Here is a 27,500-nt window from a genome sequence, read left to right on the forward strand (position 1 = left end):
TTTTTCCCCGTTTCTTTTACGTTATCCTTTTTTTTCTTTTTTTTCTTTGTTTCCCTTCTTTCTTTTCTTTTCCTTCCTTCTTTACTTCTTTTTTTCTATGTTTTGTTTTGTACGAGATATAAACAAGAAAAAACATGAACATTCTCGGTAATTTTAATCCTCTCTCTCTCTCTCTCTCTCTCTCTCTCTCTCTCTCTCTCTCTCTCTCTCTCTCTCTCTCTCTCTCTCTCTCTCTCTCTCTCTCTCTCTCTCTCTCTCTCTCTCTCTCTCTCTCTTTTTTTATTTGAACATGTATACATATATTTACAGAGATGGAAAACTTAAGGTTGTGAGTTGGCATCCACAACTATTTTAAAAGTTTTTCAAATGTACAGATACCTGTGAGGGTAACTGCACAAAAACATAAAACATACTTGAAAAGTACACAGGAAATATTATAAATATAATGCTTATAAATATGATAAACACTAATTACAATATTTACAATCATCTCAAGTGTGGAGTAGGAACGGCGTGGGGAGGGTGCCTCTCCAAATGTTGGCAGCTACTTTCGCCTGGTGTGTGGACACGCGTTCCAGATCAGGCGTGGCCTCCGTGAAGCCGTTCCAAGGACGCGCTGCCCTGGCCTTGCACGTCCGCTGGTGCTGCGACGTGTGTGAGTGAGGCACCGTCACTCGTTGGCTCCCGGCTGCTACCTGTCGCGTCGCTCGGTGGGCGAGGTGTGGCGTCAAGCACAGCCTGCTGAGATGAGGCGTGTGCAGCACCTGAGTCTTATGACAGACTGCCAGTGCTGCTACGTCGCGACGGTGCTCCAGGGATGTCATGCTGCCAGGGATCTCCTCCTCATCCTCCAGCAGTCGGAGGGCGCGTCTCTGCACCGCGTCAAGGCGCCGGGCGTGGGTGACGGCGCTGGACATCCACGACAAGGCACCGTATTCCATACAAGGGCGGATCTGTGCCTTGTACAGCGTCAGTATTCCTCGGGGGTCCAGGCTGCCAGCCACCCTGCGGAGGGCAGACACACGCTGAGAGGTCTGGCGGGCCACAGTCGCGATGTGCTGGTCGTAGCGCAGCTTCCGGTCGATGGTGATTCCCAGGACCTTGATGTTATCCTGAAGGGGCAACTGGACGTCCCCAAACCGTAGTTGACCCTCCTGTGTAGCAGCGGGAGACCGAGAGACGACCATAGCATGCGTTTTGTCGGGAGCAAAGTTGACCTGCCACAACTTCCCCCACTCCTCAGCAACCTTCAACTGCCTGTTGACTGCAGCTACGGCACGCCTGCTGTCCCGACGGCAGTACGAGACAGCGATGGTGCAGTCATCGGCATAAGCTTTGACTACAGGGAGCTGGCGGAGTAGGTCATCTATGTAGATGTTTCACAGGACTGGCCCCAGTATTGAGCCCTGTGGAACTGAGGCTCCTATAGGGGCAGGCGTCGAGGTCCGGCCATTAACGACTACCCGAAGCGACCTACCTTGGAGGTAGTCTTCGATCAGAGTCAACAGACTCCCCTCTATACCCTTGGCACGAAGCTTTGCCAGAAGGCCAGAGTGCCACACTCGATCAAAGGCGCCGGCAATGTCTAGCGCCACCACGAGTGTGTCCAGGCCTTCATCAAGGGAATCTTGCCACTCTTGTGAGAGGAGGAGAAGGAGATCAGAGGTGGAGCGGCCCGCCCTGAACCCGAACTGGTAAGGAGAGAGAAGTTTGTTGTCGGTGAGGTGTTTCCCGATGACAGCAGCCAGCATCTTCTCGAACACCTTACCCATGGCGGACAGCAGGGAGATGGGCCGGTAGTGGTTCGGGTCAGTCCTGGAGTCTTTTTTGTGGACAGGAACCACATTAGCTCTCTCTCTCTCTCTCTCTCTCTCTCTCTCTCTCTCTCTCTCTCTCTCTCTCTCTCTCTCTCTCTCTCTCTCTCTCTCTCTCTCTCTTTGGTCGCGAAAGGGAAAAAAAAGGTTAGCGAATTCAATCTTATTTCTTTCCCTTGAACAGAATACAAGGAACTGGCGAAGGTTGAAGAAAGAAAAAACAATGGTGGAAGTGGTAGTAGTAGTAGTAGTAGTAGTAGTAGTAGTAATGGTGGTAGTAGTAATATTATTATTATTATTATTATTATTATTATTATTATTATTATTAGTATTAGTAGTAGTAGTAGTAGTAGTAGTAGTAGAATTAGTAATAGTAGAGGTATTATTATTATTATTATTATTATTATTATTATTATTATTATTATTATTATTATTATTATTATTATTATTATTATTATTACTATTATTATTATTGTTGTTGTTGTTGTTGTTGTTGTTGTTATTACTATTATTATTATTATTATTATTATTATTATTATTATTATTATTATTATTATTATTATTATTATTATTATTATTATTATTATTATTATTAGTGGTAGTAGTAGTAGTAGTAGTAGTCGTAGTCGTAGTAGTAGTCGTAGTAGTAGTAGTAGTAGTAGTAGCAGTCGTAGTCGTAGTAGCAGTAGTAGTCGTAGTAGTAGAAGTAGTAGTAGAGTAGTAATAGTAGTAGTAATCGTGGTAGCAGTAGTAGTAGTAGTAGTAATGGTAGTAGAATTACTAGGATCACTACCACCACCCCGAACAACATCACCACCACCATCACCATCACCATCACCACCACCACCACCACCATCACCATCACCACCACCAACATCCATATCGTCTCGTCTCACGTAAAGGCCCGTAAAGGAGGAAGGTGGGAGAGAGGGGCGGGGGGGTGGGGCAGCGGTGAGGGGTGAGGGGGGGCGGTAGTTCCTATTTGCAGTATGCGGCGCCGGGAAAGCCTTGGCGGACGTTCTTCTCTCGCGGGTCGGGCTGTCAGGCTTTATCCGTTGCCTCGTCACCGCCCGTTATGACCAGAAAGGGGGGGGAAGGAGGGGAGAAGGTGGGATAGCAGGGGAGGGGGAGGGGGGATATGGTAAGGGGACAAGAGGGGAAGGGAGTGAAGGGAAAGAAGGGGAGGGATATGGAAAGGGGAAGAAGGGATGAGGGTGAAAGGGAGGAAGGGAGCTGTTGAGAAGGAAGGGTAAAGGAATGGAAAGGAAGGGAATGGAATGGAAGGGAAGGGAAGGGGAGGGTAGGGTGGGATAAGGGAAGGTAAGGGGAGGGGAAGGGGATGGAAGGGAAGGGGATGGAATGGGGTGGAAGGGGTTGGAATGGAAGGGGAGAAGGGAAGGGAAGGGAAGGGAAGAGAAGGGAAGAGAATGGAAAGGGAGGGAAGGGGAGGAGAAGGGACTGATTGATATATTCTCTCTCTCTCTCTCTCTCTCTCTCTCTCTCTCTCTCTCTCTCTCTCTCTCTCTCTCTCTCTCTCTCTCTCTCTCTCTCTCTCTCTCTCTCTCTCTCTCTCTCTCTCTCTTTTCTTCGTTTTTTTAATCTTTTTTTTCCTCCTATTCCTCCTTTTTCTCTTTCCTCTGATCTTCTTCTTCCTTCTTCCTCCACCCCTTCTCCTCCTCCTCCTTCTCCTCCTCCTCTTCCTCCTTTTTTTCTCTATTTCTCCTTTCTTTACACTTTTTCCATATGCCTCTTTCTTACCTCCCTCCTCCTCCTCCTCCTCCTCCTCCTCTTCCTTCTCCTCCTCTTCCTCCTTCCTTCCTCCATTCAATTACTTCTTCCTCCTCCAACGAATTGCTCCCTTCCCCTCCACCTCATCATTCGCAGAGGAGGAGGAGGAGGAGGAGGAGGAGGAGGCTTTCTTTAAACATCGAAAAAATATTAACCTCCTCCTCCTCCTCCTCCTCCTCCTCCTCTCCCTCTTCCTCCTCCTCCTAAGAAGCTAACTATCAAACAAATTCTCATTGTTTCACCTTTTTTTTTTAGAGAGAGAGAGAGAGAGAGAGAGAGAGAGAGAGAGAGAGAGAGAGAGAGAGAGAGAGAGAGAGAGAGAGAGATGAAAAAATGAAAAGGGAAAGAAAGAAAGGGAGAGAAAAATATTGACAAACAGGAAAATAATGAGAAAATAATAAATGAAAAGACGGAGGAGAGAAAAAAGAAAAAAAGAAAGAAAAAGAAAGAAGAGAAAGATACAAACAAATAAAAATAAGGGAGAGCGAAAGAGGAGAAAGAGGAAGATAAAGTAGAAAAGTGGAAGAGAATAAAGATGGAAATAGAGAGAGAGGAAGGAGGGAGAAAGAACGAGAAATGAGGAAGAGGGAGAGAGAAAAGAGAAAGCGAGATAAAAGAGTGAAAAGGAAGAAAAAAGGGAAAGAGAGGGAGGAAAAAAACGGTAGGGAGGGAGGGAAGAGAGAGAGAGGGAGGAGAGAGAGGAGAGGGAGGCAAAGAGGCGAAATGCAAGGAGGAATGGTCGGAGGGGAGGGAAAAGGGGAAGGAAGGAGGGAGAGAGATGAGCTAGGGAAGTAAGGTAAGAAGGAACAAATGAGGGGAGGAAGGAAGGAAGGAAGGAAGGAAGGAAGGAGGGAGAGAGATGAGCTAGGGAAGTAAGGTAAGAAGGAACAAATGAGGGGATGAAGGTAGGAAGGAAGGAAGGAAGGAGGGAAGGAGATGAGTTAAGGAAGGAAGAAAGGGGCATGGGAGGGAGAAGAGATGGAAGGAACGATGGAGAGAGGAGAGGGAGAGGGGAAGGAAGGAGAGGGAGGGAAGAGAGGAAAGAGGGAGGGACGGGAGAGAAGGAAGGACTAAAGAAAGGAGAGACATAAAAAGAAATGATAGGAAGAAAAGGAAAGGAAAAGGAGGGGAAAGGAAGGAAAGGAAGTAAAAAGGTAGGAGGGGGGAGAGAAGAAGGAGGAGGAAGGGAGGAAGGAAGAGGAAGAAACAAGGACGGCGGAAATGAAATGGAAAGAGGAGGAGGAGGAGGAGGAGGAAAAAAATGATGTTGAAAAAGAAAATTAAGATATTGTACAGAGGCGGAGGAGAGGAAGAGGACCGGAGGGGAGGGAAGGAACACACACACACACACACACACACACACACACACACACACACACACACACACACACACACACAAGGGCTGGGGTCTAATAGGTGTCACTTTATCCCATCGCCGTGGGTCCCGACACACAACACACGCGGCTGCCGGCACAACGCTACTAATTACCGCCCACGCGCCGCCGAGCCGAGGGAATACACGTCCAAGGAGTGAGGCTGAGCGGCGTGCTGCAAGGGGCCACATTCTCAAACCGTTCGGCGCCCTTGCACACATATTTGACAAGGCTTTCGTAGGAGTTTTGGGCATTTCCAGGGGTACCTTAATGGCCCGGCTGGTGGTTTGACCCTTCCTCTGTACCATGAACCTAAAAAGAACACTCATGAGAACCCGATCTATCTCCTTGACCTTTGAAAGTTGATGTGCGGGGTGGAAGCGTCTGGGAATACCAACTCTGTCTCCCCTTGATCCATCATCATCACCATCAGTCGTCCAGTTGCTCCACCTCCCATGGCTCAGGTGCTAGTCGTTCTCTCTCCCTCCGTCCCTCCCTCCCTCCCCGCGCACCAGCCTGGAGGGAGGCAGGGTCAGTCTTCCTGGAGCCGAGCCAGCCGCGTCCCGCTGACTCCAGGGACAACAAAAACAAAGGCCGACAAATACGTTAGTCACCCTCGAAAGGCCAGATGCTCCCAGCCCCACGAGGCCCCGCGCTGCCCGGCCGTCCCGCGGGACCCGACTACTCCCTGCACCTGCCGCCGTCCACCACCACCAACACCACCACCACGACCATTACCACCACCCCTGCCTAACCAGACCTAGCCCAACCTAACCAAACCTAATGTAAGCTAACCTAACCTTACGTGGCCAGTTGAAAAGTAGCACTACCACCACCCCTGCCTAGCCAAACATGACCTAACCTAACCAACCCTAATCTAAGCTAACCTAACCTAACCTGGCCTGTTGAAAAGAACCACTACCACCACCCCTGCCAAACCTAACCTAACCTAACCTAACCAAACCTAATCTAAGCTAACCTACCCTAACTTGACCTGTTGAAAAGTGTCCGACAAATACCAGGAGAGAGATCAAAAATACCCCTCCGGACACCCATCTCTCAGCCCTTTTTCCCAGCCCATACACGCATATTTGACAAGGCTTTCGGAGGAGTTTGGGGCATCTCCATAGGTAGTTTTATGACCCTGGTGGTAGCTTGATCATTCTTCTGTGCCGTGAACCTACAGAAACACTCATTAGAACTCGATTGATCTCCTTTTCGGCCTTTGGAAGTAGCTGACGTGAGGGGTGGAAACGTTTGACAATACCTCGGCCTCTTGTCCCAGCCGCCCCTTCAGCAAGCCTCGCCCAGCCGTCGGGGAGAAAAATTGCTAACATTTCTCTGGAGAGCGACGGGGAGAGGGGAGGGCAAGGGCTGACCTCTCCCCTCGCCCCCTTCCCTCCTGCCCTCTCCTCGCCACCCTTCCTCCCTCCCTCCCTCACTTATTCACTCACTCAGTCACCCACTTCCTCTCTCACTCACAGTCTTTCCTTCCTTCCTTCCTTCCTTCCTTCACCGTTTCCTCACTCAAGTATTCCTTCTTTTTTTCCTTCTCACTCTCCCTCCTTCTTTCCTTCGTTTTGTTTTTCCTTTCCTCGCTTCCTGATTAATTTCTTCCTCCCTTCCTCCTTCAGTTTCTCTTCCTTCCTCCGTCATCCTTCCTTTCCTCCTTCCTTCATCCCTGTCTCATATTTACTTCCTTCCCTTCCTCCATCTCTTCTCTCTTTCCTCCGTCTTTCCTTTCCTCCCTTTCTCCTCCCTCCCTCTCCGATCCCTCTCCTCCAGATAACCCAATGAGTCTGTCTGTCAAGCAAAATATTTCAAGAGTTCGTTCAACCTCACCGTTTCTCAGCCACGGACAAGCATCGGTGTGTGTGTGTGTGTGTGTGTGTGTGTGTGTGTGTGTGTGTGAACAGGAGGAGGAGGAGGAAGAGGAGGAGGAGGAGTGTCTTTCTTTTTTTTTTTTTTTTTTTTTTTTTACATTGTGGCCTATTGCGCCGGTAGGCTTCTTACCGGTGGATCCTGATGGTCGGTCCAAGGCTTCTTTCCGGTGGGTCCTGATGGACGGCCCAGCCCGTTCTGGCGCAGGCGAGTGTTTATAGTGGCGCCATCTTGCATTGGCTCATGCTGCCCTCCCAGAGCTCATCTTTGATCCTAGAATCTAGAGTTCGGGTTGATAGGTGGTCTTCTGGACAGCATGTGGGTAGTTTCAAGCCACTCGGCGGCGGCTGAAAAATCCCAGCTTGGTGGCACCGGGCGGGAATTGAACTCGCGTCCTCCTGAACACGGGGCCGTTACTCTGACGACTCAGCCAGTAAGGTCCCCGTGCCCTCAAGAAAAACCGCCTGCGTTACAAGCTTAAAATTAGAATATATAAGAATAGAAATTACTTAGTTGACTCCTCTGTGACAGTCCACGTCCTTCCCGCCTCCCTCCTTTCCTTTCGTCTTTCCTTACCTCCGTTTCTGCTCTCTTCCTCCCTCCTTCCCATCCTCTCTCCCTCCCTTCTTCCTTGCCTACTCGATTCAGCTCAATGTGATAATGCGTTGGTGGAGAAGCCCTCAACCACCCCACCCTCTTGCCTGACTCCACCTTTTCTGTAAATGCACTTCACGATACGCATTCTACAACGTTTTTCGTTATGTCATCTTCACGTGTTTTGCATTCCACAATTTTTTTTTTAATTCATGTTTTTTTTTTAATTCGCATTCCACTTCATGTATTCCCTTCCACAACGTTTTCTCGCCATTCCACTTCTCACAACGTTTTCCCGCCATCCCACTCCACACAACGTTTTCCCGCCATCCCACTCCATACAACGTTTTCCCGCCATCCCACTCCATACAACGTTTTCCCGCCATCCCACTCCACACAACGTTTTCCCGCCATCCCACTCCACACAACGTTTTCCTACCATTCCACTCCACACAACGTTTTCCCGCCATTCCACTCCACACAACGTTTTCCCGCCATTCCACTCCATACAACGTTTTCCTACCATTCCACTCCACACAACGTTTTCCCGCCATTCCACTCCACACAACGTTTTCCCGCCATCCCACTCCATACAACGTTTTCCTACCATCCCACTCCACACAACGTTTTCCCGCCATCCCACTCCATACAACGTTTTCCCGCCATCCCACTCCATACAACGTTTTCCCGCCATCCCACTCCATACAACGTTTTCCCGCCATCCCACTCCACACAACGTTTTCCCGCCATCCCACTCCATACAACGTTTTCCCGCCATCCCACTCCATACAACGTTTTCCCGCCATCCCACTCCATACAACGTTTTCCCGCCATCCCACTCCACACAACGTTTTCCCGCCATCCCACTCCATACAACGTTTTCCCGCCATCCCTCCATACAACGTTTTTCCATCCCACTCCAGACAACGTTTTCCTTCCATTCCACTCCACACAACGTTTTCCCGCCATTCCACTCCACACAACGTTTTCCCGCCATCCCACTCCATACAACGTTTTCCCGCCATTCCACTCCACACAACGTTTTCCCGCCATCCCACTCCACACAACGTTTTCCCGCCATCCCACTCCATACAACGTTTTCCCGCCATCCCACTCCACACAACGTTTTCCTGCCATCCCACTCCACACAACGTTTTCCCGCCATCCCACTCCATACAACGTTTTCCCGCCATCCCACTCCACACAACGTTTTCCTACCATTCCACTCCACACAACGTTTTCCCGCCATTCCACTCCACACAACGTTTTCCCGCCATTCCACTCCACACAACGTTTTCCCGCCATTCCACTCCACACAACGTTTTCCCGCCATTCCACTCCACAACGTTTTCCCTACCATTCCACTCTACACAACGTTTCCCCGCCATTCCACTCCACACAACGTTTTCCCGCCATTCCACTCCACACAACGTTTTCCCGCCATTCCACTCCACACAACGTTTTCCTGCCATTCCACTCTACACAACGTTTTCCCGCCATTCCACTCCACACAACGTTTTCCCGCCATTCCACTCCACACAACGTTTTCCCGCCATTCCACTCCACACAACGTTTTCCCGCCATTCCACTCCACACAACGTTTTCCCGCCATTCCACTCCACACAACGTTTTTCCCGCCATTCCACTCCACACAACGTTTTTCCCGCCATTCCACTCCACACAACGTTTTCCCGCCATTCCACTCCACACAACGTTTTTCCTGCCATTCCACTCCACACAACGTTTTCCTGCCATTCCACTCCACATAACGTTTTCCCGCCATTCCACTCCACACAACGTTTTCCCGCCATTCCACTCCACACAACGTTTTCCTGCCATTCCACTCCACATAACGTTTTCCCGCCATTCCACTCCACACAACGTTTTCCCGCCATTCCACTCCACACAACGTTTTTCCCGCCATTCCTCTCCACGCAGTTTTTCCCGCATTCCACTCCACACAACGTTTACCCTGCCATTCCACTTCACACAACGTTTTCCGCATTCCACTTCATGTATTCCCCTCCACAACGTTTTGCCGCCAATCCACTCCACACAACGTTTTCCCGTAATTCCACTTCATGTATTCCCTTCCACTACGTTTTTCCGCCATTCCACTCCTCACAACGTTTTCCCGCCATTCCACTCCACACAACGTTTTCCCGTAATACCACTTCATGTATTCCCTTCCACAACGTTTTTCCGCCATTCCACTCCACACAACGTTTTTCCGTCATTCCACTCCACACAACGTTTTCCACATTCCACTTCATGTATACCCCTCAACAACGTTCTCCCGCAATTCCACCTCACACTGATTTTGCCCTCCCTTCGTCAGATCAAGTGTCCACCAATCGCCGGCACCAGATCTGGCAGGAGGAGGAGCTACTTTTATGACGTGTTCTCACTTGAGGCGGAATAGACTACTGTGTGTGTTTGGGGTGGTGGGGGTTGGGGGTGCGGGGGGTATATCATGAAGTCTACGGGGCATGAACACTGAATCTGAAAACTAGAGGCATATGACAGGAAAGACTTGAAACGTTTGAGAGAGGGCAACCAGTGTCTTGTACTTGAATGAAAGAAGTTGCTAATAATCATAACACAGCACTTAGAGGACAGAACCCATCACAACCATTGGGGGCTGGGGGGTATATCATGAAGTCTACGGGGCATGAACACTGAATCTGAAAACTAGAGGCATATGACAGGAAAGACTTGAAACGTTTGTGAGAGGGCAACCAGTGTCTTGTACTTGAATGAAACAGGTTGCTAATAATCATAACACAGCACTTAGAGAACAGAACCCATCACAACCATTAACACAACCTACCAAAAAAGGAGAAACCAACACTTAACACAACATCATCAACAACAACAACATAGCATAAACCAACAGTAACACAATGACAGTGCTTAGAGAAAACAGAAACCATGGGCCATACAAGAGCACGGCAATTAGAAAACGCTCCTAGAACCCGTCACCAACACTAACACAAGAATCAGAACAGCAACAACAATAACAATGAGACAGACCAACAGTAACACAATGACCGTACTTGGAGAAAACAGAAACCATGGTCAACACAAGAGCACGGCAATTAGAAAACCCTCCTAGATACCGTCACCAACGCCAACACTAACACAACATCAACAACAACAACAACAACATAACAGAAACCCACAGTAATACAATGACATTGCTTAGAGGAAACAGAAACCATGGGCCATACAAGAGCACACCAGTTAGAAAACCCTCCTAGATACCGTCACCAACACCAACACCAACACTAACACAACATCAACAACAACAACAACAACATAACAGAAACCACAGTAATACAATGACATTACTTAGAGGAAACACAAACTATGGTCCACACATGAGCACACCAGTTAGAAAACCCTCCTAGAAACCGTCACCAACACCAACACTAACACAACGATTAGAGGAACCGGCCACCACCACCGCCACCACCACTACCACTAACATCTCTTATATCTCTCTCTTTTTCAGGTGGCGACCCAACCAACCACATGAACCTCTCCACTCAAGCTCTCCACCGTCAATCTGTGAATACGTGAAAGAAACCAGTACAAGACCCGTCAGCCCCTGAAAAGAGACCAACAACTCAGCCCCTTACTCAACTAGTCCCTCATGAAATAGCCCCTTCCAAGCCCCTGCCTGCTCAGCCCCACAAACTCTGCAGCCGATACCAGTGAATAGAAGAAACATACCAGAACAAGACCCGTTAGCCCCCCAAAATAGAAGACCAACAACTCAGCCCCTTACTCAACTAGCCCCCTCTTAGCCTCCTCAAGCTCTCCTCCGCCAATCCCGTCAGCCACTGTTAACAAAGCCCACAATTCAGCCCCTTCCTCAGCTAGTCCCCTCCAGAAATAGCCCCTTCGTAGCCCCCTTCAAGCCCTCCACCGTCAACCTGTGAATACGAAACAGACAAGAGCAAGGCCAGTCAGCCCTATTAACAGAAAACCAACAACTTAGCCCCTCTCAGCCAATCCCCCACAGATACAGCCCCTTCCTAGCCCTCTCAAGCTCTCCTTTGTAAATCGGTGAATACAAGAAACAGACCAAAAGAACACCCTCAAATCAGCCCCTCTCTAGCCCCCTCCTAGCCCCCTGTATGTAAGGGGAAAGGGAGGAAATCTTGCCTTGAGAGAGACATGAGAGTAAAAGGCTTAAGGAAGGAGTGAGGAAGAGGAGAGGAGGAGGAGGAGGAGGAGGAGGGGGAGGGGGAGGAGGAGGAGGAGAGGAAGAGCCCAGCATGTCAGGCCTCCTCTTCCTGCTGCTGCTGCTGATGGCGGTGACCCTCAATGGTAAGTGTTTGTGCGTTTGTTTGTTTGTGTTTAGGTGTATGTGTTTGTGTTTGTGTACGCTTAAGATAGATAAATACGTACATACATACATACATACATACACATATACATACACACAGACAGACAGACAGACAGACAGACAGACAGACAGACAGACAGACAGACAGACAGACAGACAGACAGACAGACAGACAGACAGACAGACAGACAGACAGACAGACAGACAGACACACACACACACACACACACACACACACACACACACACACACACACACACATGGATAGCAACAGGTGTCCCTTCTGCCAGGTACAACGTGGCCATCTGTAATTAATGTGTGGAAGAAGGAGGAGGAGGAAGAGAAAACATGGAAATGCAGGCAACAGAAAGCCTATTGGCTCATTACGAGGTTGCCCGCTTTGGTGATTTAATTTGCTCGACAGCCACTTGGGGCCTGGGGAGCAGATGAACGCCCCTCGACATTGAGGAGCAGATGAAAAACTCGATATTGAGGAGCAGATGAAAAACTCGATATTGAGGAGCAGATGAAAAACTCGATATTGAGGAGCAGATGAAAAACTCGATATTGAGGAGCAGATGAACGCCCCTCGACACTGAGGAGCAGATGAAAAACTCGACATTGAGGAGCAGATGATCGCCCCTCGACACTGAGGAGCAGATGAAAAACTCGACATTGAGGAGCAGATGAAAAACTCGATATTGAGGAGCAGATGATCGCCCCTCGACACTGAGGAGCAGATGAAAAACTCGACATTGAGGAGCAGATGAAAAACTCGACATTGAGGAGCAGATGATCGCCCCTCGACACTGAGGAGCAGATGAAAAACTCGACATTGAGGAGCAGATGAAAAACTCGACATTGAGGAGCAGATGAAAAACTCGATATTGAGGAGCAGATGATCGCCCCTCGACACTGAGGAGCAGATGAAAAACTCGACATTGAGGAGCAGATGAAAAACTCGATATTGAGGAGCAGATGAACGCCCCTCGACATTGAGGAGCAGATGAAAAACTCGATATTGGGGAGCAGATGAACGCCCCTCGACATTGAGGAGCAGATGAAAAACTCGATATTGAGGAGCAGATGAACGCCCCTCGACATTGAGGAGCAGATGAAAAACTCGATATTGAGGAGCAGATAAAAAACTCGATATTGAGGAGCAGATGAACGCCCCTCGACATTGAGGAGCAGATGAAAAACTCGATATTGAGGAGCAGATGAAAAACTCGATATTGAGGAGCAGATGAAAAACTCGATATTGAGGAGCAGATGAAAAACTCGATATTGAGGAGCAGATGAACGCCCCTCGACACTGAGGAGCAGATGAAAAACTCGACATTGAGGAGCAGATGAAAAACTCGATATTGAGGAGCAGATGAACGCCCCTCGACACTGAGGAGCAGATGAAAAACTCGACATTGAGGAGCAGATGAAAAACTCGATATTGAGGAGCAGATGAACGCCCCTCGACACTGAGGAGCAGATGAAAACTCGTAATTGAGGAGCAGATGAAAAACTCGATATTGAGGAGCTGATGAACTCCCCTCGACACTGAGGAGCAGATGAAAAACTCGATATTGAGGAGCAGATGAACGCCCCTCGACACTGAGGAGCAGATGAAAAACTCGACATTGAGGAGCAGATGAAAAACTCGATATTGAGGAGCAGATGAACGCCCCTCGACACTGAGGAGCAGATGAAAAACTCGACATTGAGGAGCAGATGAAAAACTCGATATTGAGGAGCAGATGAACGCCCCTCGACACTGAGGAGCAGATGAAAAACTCGATATTGAGGAGCAGATGAACGCCCCTCGACACTGAGGAGCAGATGAAAAACTCGACATTGAGGAGCAGATGAAAAACTCGATATTGAGGAGCAGATGAACGCCCCTCGACACTGAGGAGCAGATGAAAAGCACCTCGACATTGAGGAGCAGATGAACGCCCCTCGACATTGAGGAGCAGATGAACGCCCCTCGACATTGAGGAGCAGATGAACGCCCCTCGACATTGAGGAGCAGATGAAAAGCACCTCGACATTGAGGAGCAGATGAACGCCCCTCGACACTGAGGAGCAGATGAAAAGCACCTCGACATTGAGGAGCAGATGAACGCCCCTCGACATTGAGGAGCAGATGAAAAGCACCTCGACATTGAGGAGCAGATGAACGCCCCTCGACATTGAGGAGCAGATGAAAAGCACCTCGACATTGAGGAGCAGATGAACGCCCCTCGACACTGAGGAGCAGATGAAAAACTCGATATTGAGGAGCAGATGAACGCCCCTCGACATTGAGGAGCAGATGAAAAGCACCTCGACATTGGGGAGCAGATGAACGCCCCTCGACATTGAGGAGCAGATGAAAAGCACCTCGACATTGAGGAGCAGATGAACGCCCCTCGACACTGAGGAGCAGATGAAAAGCACCTCGACATTGAGGAGCAGATGAAAAGCACCTCGACATTGGGGAGCAGATGAACGCCCCTCGAAATTGAGGAGCAGATGAAAAGCTCGATATTGAGGAGCAGATGATCGCCCCTCGACATTGAGGAGCAGATGAACGCCCCTCGACATTGAGGAGCAGATGAACGCCCCTCGACATTGAGGAGCAGATGAACGCCCCTCGACATTGAGGAGCAGATGAACGCCCCTCGACATTGAGGAGCAGATGAACGCCCCTCGACATTGAGGAGCAGATGAACGCCCCTCGACATTGAGGAGCAGATGAACGCCCCTCGACATTGAGGAGCAGATGAACGCCCCTCGACATTGAGGAGCAGATGAAAAGCTCGATATTGAGGAGCAGATGAACGCCCCTCGACATTGAGGAGCAGATGAACGCCCCTCGACATTGAGGAGCAGATGAAAAGCACCTCGACATTGGGGAGCAGATGAACGCCCCTCGACACTGAGGAGCAGATGAAAAGCACCTCGACATTGAGGAGCAGATGAACGCCCCTCGACACTGAGGAGCAGATGAAAAGCACCTCGACATTGAGGAGCAGATGAACGCCCCTCGACACTGAGGAGCAGATGAAAAGCACCTCGACATTGAGGAGCAGATGAACGCCCCTCGACACTGAGGAGCAGATGAAAAGCACCTCGACATTGAGGAGCAGATGAACGCCCCTCGACACTGAGGAGCAGATGAAAAGCACCTCGACATTGAGGAGCAGATGAACGCCTCTCGATATTGAGGAGCAGATGAACGCCCCTCGACATTGAGGAGCAGATGAAAGCACCTCGACATTGAGGAGCAGATGAAAGCACCTCGACATTGAGGAGCAGATGAACGCCTCTCGACACTGAGGAGCAGATGAAAAGCACCTCGACATTGAGGAGCAGATGAAAGCACCTCGACATTAAGGAGCAGATGAAAGCACCTCGACATTGAGGAGCAGATGAACGCCTCTCGATATTGAGGAGCAGATGAACGCCTCTCGACACTGAGGAGCAGATGAAAAGCACCTCGACATTAAGGAGCAGATGAAAGCACCTCGACATTGAGGAGCAGATGGAAGCACCTCGACATTAAGGAGCAGATGGAAGCACCTCGACATTAAGGAGCAGATGGAAGCACCTCGACATTGAGGAGCAGATGAAAGCACCTCGACATTGAGGAGCAGATGAAAGCACCTCGACATTGAGGAGCAGATGAAAGCACCTCGACATTGAGGAGCAGATGAAAGCACCTCGACATTGAGGAGCAGATGAAAGCTCCTCGACATTGAGGAGCAGATGAAAGCACCTCGACATTGAGGAGCAGATGAAAGCACCTCAATACTCAGTTCACTCCTGACGCAGCGAAGTGACGGTCGATTCTATATTTGAAGGAGTTGATGGTATGCGCATTTACTACTTCTGAAGGAAGATTGTTTCAGTGACGGATGACTCGGTTTGAAAAGAAACTCCTTCCGATGTCTGTGTTACATCGACTAGACTGAATGGGTAAACCGTTATTTCTAGTTCTTAGGTTGGTTTGCAGTTCAAGGAATTTGGAGTAATCGACGTTATTGAATTTTTTCAGATACTTGAAGACTTGAATCATATCCCCTCGTAGGCGTCTTTTCTCCAATGTAAAGAGATTGAGTCGCTTGAGTCGTTCCTCGTACGGTTGAACCCTTTAGGTTGGTATCATCGTCGTGGCGCTTCGTTGAATCCTTTCCAGTAGGAGGAGGAGGAGGAGGAGAAGGAGATTATGAAAGAGGAGAAAGAGGAAATTATGAAAAAGGAGGAGATAATGATGAAAGCGTCGGAGGAGGAGGAGGAGGAGGAGGAGGAGGAGGAGAACAAAAAGAATAAAAAAAGCAAGTAGAATAACAATTACAAGAACAAAAAAAAAGCAAAGAAGAAAACGAATAAGAAAGAAACAAAAAGAAGACGAGGAGGAGGAGGAGGAAGGAGGAGGAGGAGGAGGAGGAGGAGGAGGAGGAGGAGGAGGAGGGATGAGAGGTGATTTATAGCCTCTTCCATTTAGCGTAACCCGTTTCTGGGTCGTGATCTGTAGAGTCCGTTGATAGATAGAGTCCCGACAGCCTAAGATTTGGACGCCATTATTGGCCCCGTTTTCGCCGCGAGAGCGTGTGCTAGTGTTTGAAAAGCGCGGCGAAAACACAGGGCTAATAATGGCGTCCAAATCTTAGGTTGTCGGGACTCTATGAGGGACTCTACAGATCACGACCCAGAAACGGGTTACGCTAAATGGAAGAGGCTATTAGTGGCATTGAAGGTGGTTGTGAGAGTTTACGATCTCTCTCTCTCTCTCTCTCTCTCTCTCTCTCTCTCTCTCTCTCTCTCTCTCTCTCTCTCTCTCTCTCCCCCCCCCCACACACACACACACCTGGTCCTCTGCCTGGTGTTAGTGTGCTCCATCCTGCCCCGACAAAGGTTCTAATTCCACCTCTCCACCTGGTCCTCTGTCCGGTGTTAGTGTACCCCATCCTGCCCCGACAAAGGTTCTAATTCCACCTCTCCACCTGGTCCTCTATTTGGTATTAGTGTGCTCCATCTTGCCCCGACAAAGTTTCTAATTCCACCTCTCCACATGGTCCTCTGTCTGGTGTTAGTGTGCTCCATCCTGCCCCGGCAAAGGTTCTAATTCCACCTCTCCACCTGATCCTCTGTCTGGTGTTAGTGTGCTCCATCCTGCCCCAGCAAAGGGTCTAATTCCACCTCTCCACCTGGTCCTCTGTCTGGTGTTAGTGTGCTCCATCCCGCCCCAGCAAAAGTTCTAGTTCCACCTCTCCACTTGGTCTTCTGTCTGGTGTTAGTGTACTCCATCCTGCCCCGGCAAAGGTTCCAACTCCACCCCTCCACCTGGTCCTCTGTCTGGTATTAGTGTTTTTCATCCTGCCCCGGCAGAGGTTCTAATTCCACCTTTCCACCTGGTCCTCTGTCTGGTGTTAGTGTACTCCATCCTGCCCCGGCAGAGGTTCTAATTCCACCTTTCCACCTGGTCCTCTCTCTGGTGTTAGTGTACATCATCCTGCTACGGCAAAGGTTCTAATTCCACCTCTCCACCTGGTTCTCTGTCTGGTTTTAGTGTGCTCCATCCTGCCCCGGCAGAGGTTCTAATTCCGCCTCTCCACTTGGTCCACTGTCTGGTGTTAGTATACTCCATTCTGCTCCGGCAAAGGTTCTAATTCCACCTCACCACCTGGTCCTCTGTCTGGTGTTAATATACTCCATCCTGCTCCGGCAAAGGTTCTAATTCCACCTCTCCACCTGGTCCTTTGTCTTGTGTTAGTGGCCAATACCATTTCATATTTTCTTATTGTTTCTAAAATATCGAAATGCGTAGTTTTCCCCATTTTTTCTTTTCTTCTCTCTTTGACCTTTTTTTTGAGAGAGAGAGAGAGAGAGAGAGAGAGAGAGAGAGAGAGAGAGAGAGAGAGAGAGAGAGAGAGAGAGAGAGAGAGAGAGAGAGAGAGAGAGTGTTAGTAGGCTGAGCGGCTTAGAAGAGAAAGATAATATTGTGCAAATGTTCAACAGATTCGTGAGGAGGAGGAGGAGGAGGAGGAGGAGGAGGAACAGAATGAGATGAAGAGAAGGAAAGAGGAGAGTTGTGTGGAGTAGGAAAAGGAGGAGGAGGAGGAGGAGGAAGAAGAGGAAAAGAAAGGAAAAGATGTGGATGTAGAGAAGGAAATGGCAGAAAAAGAAGAGAGAGAGAGAGAGAGAGAGAGAGAGAGAGAGAGAGAGAGAGAGAGAGAGAGAGAGAGAGAGAGAGAGAGAGAGAGAGTGTGAGAGAGAGAGAGAGTGTGAGTGAGTGAGTGGAGGAGGAGGAGTGAGTGAGGAGGAGGAAAAAAAAGAAAAAATGCAATCATGAAATGTGAGCTACAAACGCCATGAAAGAAAGAGAGAGAGAGAGAGAGAGAGAGAGAGAGAGAGTAAAAAGGTTGCGTTTGAAGATGATGGTTGGGAATGTAAGATGAAAGGGAAGAAGGAGAGAAAAGAAGAAGAAAGGAGGAGGAGGAGGAGGATCAGGAGGAGGAAGAGGAGAAAAGAAAAGAAAGAGAAGTAAGGGAAGAGAAAGAAAGGGAAGTAATTGATATGAAATGAGAGGAAAAGGAAGGGAAGGGAAGGGAAGGGAAAGGAAAGGAAATGAAGGGAAGGGAATGAAAAGGAAGGGAAAGGAAGGGAAGGGAAGGGAAGGAAAGGAAAGGGGAGGGAAAGGAAATGAAGGGAAGGGAATGAAAGGGAAGGAAAGGGAAGGGAAGGGAAGGAAAGGGAAGGGAAAGGAAATGAAGGGAAGGGAATGAAAGGGAAGGGAAGGGAAGGGAAGGGAAATGAGTGAAAGGGAAGAGAAGGGAAGGAAAGGGAAGGGAAAGGAAATGAAGGGAAGGGAATGAAAGGGAAGGGAAGGGAAGGGAAGAGAAGGGAAGGAAAGGGAAGGGAAAGGAAATGAAGGAAAGGGAAGGAAAGGGAAGGGAAGAGAAGGATGAAGGGGCCCTTGTTCATATTCTTAAACATTTCTGCGCCCAAAATAGAAGAAAAACATCAGCATTTTCTCTCTCTCTCTCTCTCTCTCTCTAACGGGCTACAAAGGTCGTTTAGGCAGCATTTAGAGGAACATTTTTTTCCTCTCTGGGTCTCATTAGCACTCACTGGAACCCCCTCATCACGGCCCTTCCCTGTCCTGCCCTGCCCTTCCCTGCCCTGCCCTGCCCTTCCCTGCCTTTCCCTGCCCTGTCCTGCCCTTGCCTTCCCTTCCCTGCCCTTCCTTGCCCTTCCCTGTTCTTCCCTGCCCTTCCCTGCCCTTCCCTGCCCTTCCTTGCCCTGCCCTGCCCTTGCCTTCCTTTCCCTTCCCTTTCCCTTCCCTTGCCTTCCCTTTCCTTTCCTTTCCTCTCCTCTCCTCTCCTCTCCTTTCCTTTCCTTTCCTTTCCTTTCCTCTTTTCTCCTCTCCTCTCCTCTCTTTTCGCTTCCTTTCCGTCCCTTCCCCTTCCCTTCCCTTTCCCTTACTTCACTCCCCTTCCCTTCAGTTTCCTTCTCTTCCCTTCGCTTCCGTTCTCTTTCCTTCTCTTCCTTTCTTTTTCTTTCCTTCCCTTTCCTTTCCTTTTTTTCCTTTCCTTTGTATTCCTTCCCTTCCCTTCCCTTCTCTTCCCTTTCCGTCCTGTCCCTCTCCCTCCCTTCCCTTCTATTCCTCTTCCTATCTCATCCTTTCCTTTCTCTTCTTTTAAATTCCAATCCCTTGCTTCCCTTCCCTTCCCTTTCTTCCCCGTCCCGTCCCATCCAATCCATTATCTACCCTTCCCATCCCTTCCCATCCCCTCTCTTCATTTCCTTTCCCTTCCCGTCACTTCCTTTTCCTTTCATTTCCTCTCATTACATTTCATTTCCTTCCCCTTTTTTTCCCTTCTCTTCACTTCCCATTCTTTCCTTTCCTTCCCTTCCTTTCGCTTCCACTCACTTCCCTTCCCTTCTCTTCCCTTCCCTTTCATTTTCTTTCAATTCACTTCCCTCACCTCTGTCCCTCCTATTCACCCCACTCTAACCTCTCTTTCCCTTCCCTTCCCTTCCCTTCCCTTCCCTTCCCCTCCCCTCCCTTCTCTTCCCTTCCCTTCCCTTCCCTCCCCGCTTCCCTTTCCTTGCAGCCAGACACACTCGCATCCTTTGTGAATGAATTATCTTTGTTATTCTTACTGAGAGAGAGAGAGAGAGAGAGAGAGAGAGAGAGAGAGAGAGAGAGAGAGAGATGAGGGGGGGGGGGGAGGGGGGGTCCAGCGTGATTTGGGATGGGACACACACACACACATACACACACACGGCCCGGTAGCTCAGGGGTAGAGCGTCTGGCTCACAACCAGAAGGACCGGGGTTCGATTCCCCGGCCGGGTGAAGATAAGTTGGGTTTATCTTCTTTCACGTGTAGCCCCTGTTCACCTAGCAGTGAGTAGGTACGCGACGTCAGGCAAAGAGCTGTGACCTCGTTGTCGCGGTGTGTTGTGCGTGAGCGGTCTCAGTCCTACCCAAAGATCGGTACTACGAGCTCTGTGCTCATCCGTAGGGGAACGGCTGGCGGTCTCGAGAGAGACCCACAGCAGACCAAGAGGTGAATTACACACACACACTGCCACCACCACCATCACTGCCACCACCACCATCACCACCACCACCACCAGCACCACCATCACCACCACCACCGCCACCATCACCACCACCACCACCATCATCACCACCACTATCACCACCACCATCACCACCACCACCAGCACCAGCCCCACCACCACCACCACCATCACCACCACCACCATCACCACCAGCACCAGCCCCACCACCACTATCACCATCACCAGCACCAGCCCCACCACCACTATCACCATCCCCACCATCACCACCACCATCACCACCACCACTATCACCATCCCCACCATCACCACCACCATCACCACCAGCACCAGCCCCACCACCACTATCACCATCCCCACCATCACCACCACCATCACCACCAGCACCAGCCCCACCACCACTATCACCATCACCAGCATTCTTTTCACATTAATTTATAATCTGCTTCTCACGCCTCAGAGCTCGCCTTTTTTTTTTGTTCGGCGTCATCCTTTTCTTCTTCGTTGCCTCCGAAGAAAACTGCTCGAATGTTTTAAAATACTTAATGGCTTCGCGAATGTGGACAAATCAAAATTGTTTATGATCGATGACACTTTGCGAACGAGGAACAATGGCACAAAGCTAAAATGTAGACAAGTAAATTCAGACTGCACCAAATTTTTCTTCATCAACGTTGTAGTGCGAGAATGGAATAAGCTCCCACCATTAGTGGTCCAGTGTAACACGATTGACTCCTTTGAAAACAAGCTCGACCGTCACTTCCTTCAACTTAATATTATCTAGAGTTGAAATGCAAGTTTTGCAGCTATCTGACTAATGTAGAATCACTTAGGTTTAAGGACAGGCCACCTAGTCTGGACCATAGGGTCTGTGTGGTCTGATTTTCTCTGTGAATCTATGTAAATCTTTTTCGGTTTCGTCTTTTTCTTTTTCTTCTTTTTCTTCTCCTCTCCGCATTCTTTTCTTTTCTTTTTCTCTTTTTTTTTCCTTTTCTTCCTCCTCCTTCTCCTCCTTTTGGCCTCACTTATTCATATTTTTATTTATTTTTCTTCTTCTTTTTCCTCCTCCTCCTCCTTCTCCTCCTCCTCCTTCTTCTTGCCTCACTTTCCTCACTTCTTCGAGACTTATTCATATCCGGGATCATTTTCTTGACACCTGATGCTCAATGCAGGAAAGGAAGGTGAGGGAACATGCCTTACGATCACCTTCGCTGCCTTCACCTTCCCTGTCTCTCACCTTCACTGTCCTCACCCTCGTTTCATCACCTTCGAGAGTTACAATGAGAAAGTGAAAGTGTAGTGGAGTGTTATATGAAAAAGAATATGAGTTAGATGTCGATTTAAGAACAGCTGATCACTTTCACCATAGTCACTTTCATTTCCTTTTCCATCCCTTCCCTTTCCTTTTCTTTCTTTCCTTTCCTTTCCTTCCTTTCCTTTCCTTCCCTGCCCTTCTTTCCTTCTCTTTCCTTTTCATTTCTTCCCTTCCCTTTCCTTTCCTTTCTTCCCTTCCCTTCCCTTCCCTCTCCTTCCCTTCCTTTCCCTTTCCTTCCCTTCCCTTCCCTACCCTTCCCTCTCCTTCCCTTCCTTTCCCTTTCCCTCCCATCCCATCCCTTTCCTTTCCATCCCCTTCCATCCCTTCCCGTCCCTGCCCCTCCTTTTCCTTCCTTTCCTTTCCTTCCCTTTCCTTTCCTTTCCCTTCCCTTCCCCTTCTTTCCCTTTCCTTTCCCTTCCCTTCCCATCCCTTTCCTTTCCCTTCCCTTCCCATTAAATCCCTTCCCTTACCTTTCCTTCCCATCCCATCCCTTTCCTTCCCTTTCCTTCCCATCCCATCCCTTCCTTGCCTCCGCCAGTTCCGTCCACAGCACTCTATCCTTCCTCTCCGTGCTCTTCCTCGTCACTACAGGTTGCCTCAAAGCCTCGGCCGACCTGCCATTCACGCCGCACACTTTGCCGTAAACAAAATTATGCCACCTTTATAAGATGCGTCACTCGGTATGGCGGGACACGCGCGGCGGCCCGGACAATGAATACACGTGGACAGGCGCCTACATGCACAACATACACATATACTTATACATAGGCAGACATGAATGGTACAAGAAATGATGGATATAAAATTTGAAAAAGGGAAAAGAAAGGAAGGAATAAAGATAGAAGGGAAAGAAGAAAGAAAAGAAAGGAGATTACACAGACATAAATGAGAAGAGAAATGATGGATAGAAGGTTTAAATAGAGAAAGGAAGGAAGGAATAAAGAGAGAAGAGAAAGAAGGAAGGATGGAAAGGAGATTACACAGACATGAATGACGATAAAAATGATGGAATAGAAGTTTGAAATAAGGAAAGAAAAGAAGGAGTAGAGAGAGATGGGAAAGAAGGAAGGATGGGAAGGAGATTACAGACATGAATGAAAGAGAAGCGATGGAATAGAAGTTTGAAAAAGGGAAAAGAGACTAAGGGATAGAGAGAGAAGGGAAAGAAGGAATGATGGAAAGGAGATTACACAGATATGAATGAGAACAGAAACGATGGAATAGAAGTTTGAAATAAGGAAAGAAAAGAGGGAATAAAGAGAAAAGGGAAAGAAGGAAGGATGGAAAAGAGATGACAGACAAGAATGAGAAGAGAAATGATGGAATAAAATGTTTGAAATAGAGAAAGGAAGAAAGAAATAGAGTGAAGGGAGAGAAAGAAGGATATAAAGGAATTTACAAACATGAATGAGAAGAGAAACGATGGAATAGAAGTTTGAAATCGAGGAAAAAAAGAAGGAATAGAGAGATAAGGGAAAGGAGGAATGATGGAAAGAGGAGATACATAAACTGCAGAAACAGACATGCATAACAGAAGGAAGGAATAAGGGAGGGAAGGAAGGAAGGAGCGAAGGACATGGAAGAAAAAAAAGGAAGAAAAAGATGCATATATACACAAACATAGAGACATCAAGGAACAGACATGATGGAAGGAGAGAATGAAGGAGGGGAAAGAAAAGAAGGAAGGAGGGAAGGAAGGAAGGAAGGAGCGAAGGACATGGAAGAAAAAAAAAGGAAGAAAAAGATGCATATATACACAAACATAGAGACATCAAGGAACATACATGATGGAAGGAGGGAATGAAGGAGGGGAAAGAAAAGAAGGAAGGAGGGAAGGAAGGAAAGAGCGAAGGACATGGAAGAAAAAAAAAAAGGAAGAAAAAGATGCATATATACACAAACATAGAAACCTCAAGGAACAGACATGATGGAAGGAGAGAATGAAGGCGGGGAAAGAAAAGAAGGAAGGAGGGAAGGAAGGAAGGCAGGCTGAGCAAAGCAAGAATGGCGCCACTATAAAACACTTGCCTACGCCACTCATCAAAATAGGCCTATCGCCGCTATAGACCCAACGTGAAAAGAATTAGACAGGCAGGTTATTGGCCCTCCTCCTCCTCCTCCTCCTCCTCCTCCTTAACACTTCTTTCTTCCTAATTTAATTCTCCAGTGATCAGCCGTCTTGTTTACTTTCTTCTTCCTCTTCTTTCTTCCTCTTCCTTCTTCTTCTTCTTCTTCCTCCTCCTCCCGCTGCTTCTTCTCCATCTTCACCACTTCCTCCTTCTCTTCTTGTTCTTCTTTCAATTTTTCTCATATTTCTTCTTCTTCTTCTTCTTCTTCTTCTTCTTTTACTTCTGATTATTGTTGCTTTTGTATTTATTTTCTTTTTCATCTACTATTTTCTCCTCCTCCTCCTCCTCCTCCTCCTCTCGACACTAAATACGTCAGCTTCGGGCAAGACATTGACATCGACCTGGGCTGTTAATTAGGGTTAGACAAACACACACACACAAACACACACACACACACACACACACACACACAATTTCCTCTCGTCTTTCCTTATTTCTCTCCTTTCTTTTATTCTCTCTCTCTCTCTCTCTCTCTCTCTCTCTCTCTCTCTCTCTCTCTCTCTCTCTCTCTCTCTCTCTCTCTCTCTCTGATTTAAGTTCCGAATACAACATAGATGGCTACAGACTCTTCAACAAAGATCGTGTAAACCGTAGAGGCGGTGGCGTCGCCCTTTATGTCAAAAGCTATTTGCAACCCACTGACAAAACACCGGGAAACAGTAACGTTGAACATTTGTGCGTGCGAGTAAACATTGCAAAAGTCAATTTAAATATATCTGTCACCTACAGACCTCCCGGGCAATCACTCGATGACGACCTTGAAATGTACAGCGTCTTAAGGCAGTCACTTAATAACAGCGACTCACTGATATTAGGAGACTTTAACCTCCCCCATATCGACTGGGCGACACTGTCAGGTACAGAAGGCGAGTCACATAGAATGATCGAATTTCTAGAAGAAAATTATCTAAGCCAAATGGTTTCTGAACCAACTCGACAAAATAATATACTCGACCTTGTTATAACGACCCAAGATAACCTTGTCAGTAGTGTCACGGTAGGAGAACACCTCGGTTCTTGCGATCATAAATTAGTGCGCGTCGACATTAAAGCTCAATCATCAGTGACTGAAAATAAAGTAAAGGTGCCCAATTTCAAAAGAGCTAACTTCGTAGAAATCCGACAAAAACTAACAGAAATACAACTATCAGATGACGGCAACGTAGAGGAAGCCTGGCTAAGCCTTAAAAATCACTTACTCACTCAGCAGAACACATTCGTCCCCTTGTGCGAGAAGCGAATTAACACTAATAAAATCCCACCGTGGTTTAATAGCGAAATTAAACAATCAGTCAATGAGAGAAAATTGTTTTACAGGTTAAAGAAAGAACAAAGCACGCCCGAGAACATTAGACTTTATAATGATGCCAGGCGACGAGTAAAAAGACTAGTAGGTCAGGCAAAGCGTAGATATGAAGAAAATATTGCAGCCAACTGTAAAAATAACCCGAAATCTTTCTTCAGTTACATAAACAACAGAAAGGCGATCAAAAGTGGTATTAGACCTTTAACAAACAGCGACGGTGCACTAGTGACTGACAGCCAACACATTGCAAACCTCTTAAACAATTACTTTTCCTCGGTGTTTAATACTAACAGTCTTCCTCTCGCTACCACCAACACCAGTACTATTGTAAATCTCGAGCATGCATTGCCTAATTTTGAAATAACAACCGATGAAGTCCTTAAAGCTCTCCATTCACTTAAAACAAATAAAAGTCCTGGACCTGACAAAGTATATCCAACTCTGCTGAAAGAAACGAAGAGCGAAATACTCTCCTCCTCACAACCGTATTCAATATGTCCTTGCGACAAGGCATCGTCCCTTCAGATTGGAAAAAGGCTAACGTGACACCGATTTTCAAGAAAGGAGACAAAAAAGTACCAGGTAATTACAGGCCCATTAGTCTAACTTCGGTTGTAGGTAAGCTACTTGAGGGCATAATTAGAGACAAAATTGTGAGTTACCTTGAAAGCCACTCATTGATTGGGGACTCACAACATGGCTTCCGAAACAAAAGATCCTGCCTATCAAACCTATTAACCTTTTATAACGACCTCTTTACTGTTTATGACGTAACCAAATCACTGGACGTAGTCTATCTTGATTTCCAGAAAGCGTTTGATAAAGTCCCGCATCATAAATTACTTTACAAATTAAAGCAAATAGGTATTGACGGTCAAGTAAACCAATGGATCGCGAATTGGTTGAGCAACAGACAACAAAGAGTAGTGATTGACGGATTTAACTCAGAGTGGGCGCCTGTCACTAGTGGCGTCCCTCAGGGCTCGGTCCTTGGCCCAGTGCTCTTCATTATTTACATCAACGACGTGGATGTTGGACTCAATAACCGCATTAGTAAATTTGCAGACGACACAAAGATTGGAAGCTCGGTTCTCACTGACGAAGACAGGCAAAGCCTCCAAGAGGATTTGCACAAAATTTCAGCTTGGTCGGATAGATGGGAGATGCCCTTTAACGTAGACAAGTGCCAGGTCCTTCAAGTTGGAACGAGGAATAAGAAGTTCGAATACGAAATGCGCGGCGTTAAACTCAAAAGCGTTCAATGCGTCAAAGACTTGGGGGTCAAAATCGCGTCAAACCTCAAATTCTCACAGCAATGCATCGATGCAGCAAATAAAGCGAACAGAATGTTGGGCTTCATTAAAAGAAACTTTGTATTCAAGAATAAAGATGTAATACTCCCGCTCTACAACAGTTTAGTAAGAAACCACTTGGAATATGCGTTAAATTGTTGGAACCCCCACCATGCAAATTATATTTCTAAATTAGAAGGTTTGCAGAGTCGTTCAACGAAAATGATCCCTTCCTTGAGCAACAAATCCTACGAAGAAAGGCTTTCTACCCTTAACATGTTCTCTCTTGAGAAACGTCGCCTCCGAGGAAAACTGATCGAATGTTTTAAAATACTTAATGGTTTCACGAATGTAGACAGATCAATATTGTTTATGATCGATGACAGTCTGCGCACGAGGAACAATGGCGTAAAACTCAGATGTAGACAAGTAAATTCAGACTGCACAAAATTTTTCTTCACCAACGTTGTAGTGCGAGAATGGAATAAGCTTCCACCATCAGTGGTCCAGTGTAACACGATTGACTCCTTCAAAAATAAGCTCGACCGTCACTTCCTTCAACTTAATATCAACTAGAGTAGAAGTGCAACGTTTTGGAGTCTTCTGATTAATGTAAAATCACTTAGGTTTAAGGACAGACCACCAAGTCTGGACCATGGGGTCTGTGTGGTCTGATTTTCTATGTAAATCTATGTAAATCTCTCTCTCTCTCTCTCTCTCTCTCTCTCTCTCTCTCTCTCTCTCTCTCTCTCTCTCTCTCTCTCTCTCTCTCTCTCTCTCTCTCTCTCTCTCTCTCTCTCTCTCTCTCTCTCTCTCTCTCTCATTCCTTCTTTCTTTCTTTCTTTTTCCTTTCTTCCTCCCTTCCTTCTTCCCTCTCTCTACTTTCCTTCCCTCCTTCCTACCATCCCTTCCTCCCTCCCTTCCCTCCTTCCCTCCCTCCCTCCCTCCCTCCATATCTCACCTTTCCTTCCCTTTCCTTCCTACCATCCCTCCTCTCCTTTCCCTTGCCCTCCCTTCCTCCCCTCCCTTCCCTCCCATAATGGCGGGCGGACACTGGCACAAGAGGAGGTCTAATGCTGATGGC

The 27,500-nt window shown here is 47.7% G+C and overlaps 1 protein-coding gene across 1 annotated transcript in view; it reads left to right on the forward strand.

The window, feature by feature from the left end:
- LOC126997116 (uncharacterized) overlaps positions 1-27,500 on the forward strand; it is a 156,214-nt gene that overhangs the window by 33,291 nt on the left and 95,423 nt on the right. The window contains exon 2 of the mRNA XM_050858174.1: positions 10,965-11,785. Coding sequence (XP_050714131.1) covers positions 11,734-11,785 — 52 coding nt within the window. The 5' untranslated portion in view covers positions 10,965-11,733. The remainder of the gene's footprint in view (positions 1-10,964; positions 11,786-27,500) is intronic.

This window comes from Eriocheir sinensis, chromosome 11 (assembly GCF_024679095.1).
Source record: "Eriocheir sinensis breed Jianghai 21 chromosome 11, ASM2467909v1, whole genome shotgun sequence".
NCBI classification, from domain to species: Eukaryota; Metazoa; Arthropoda; class Malacostraca; order Decapoda; family Varunidae; genus Eriocheir; species Eriocheir sinensis.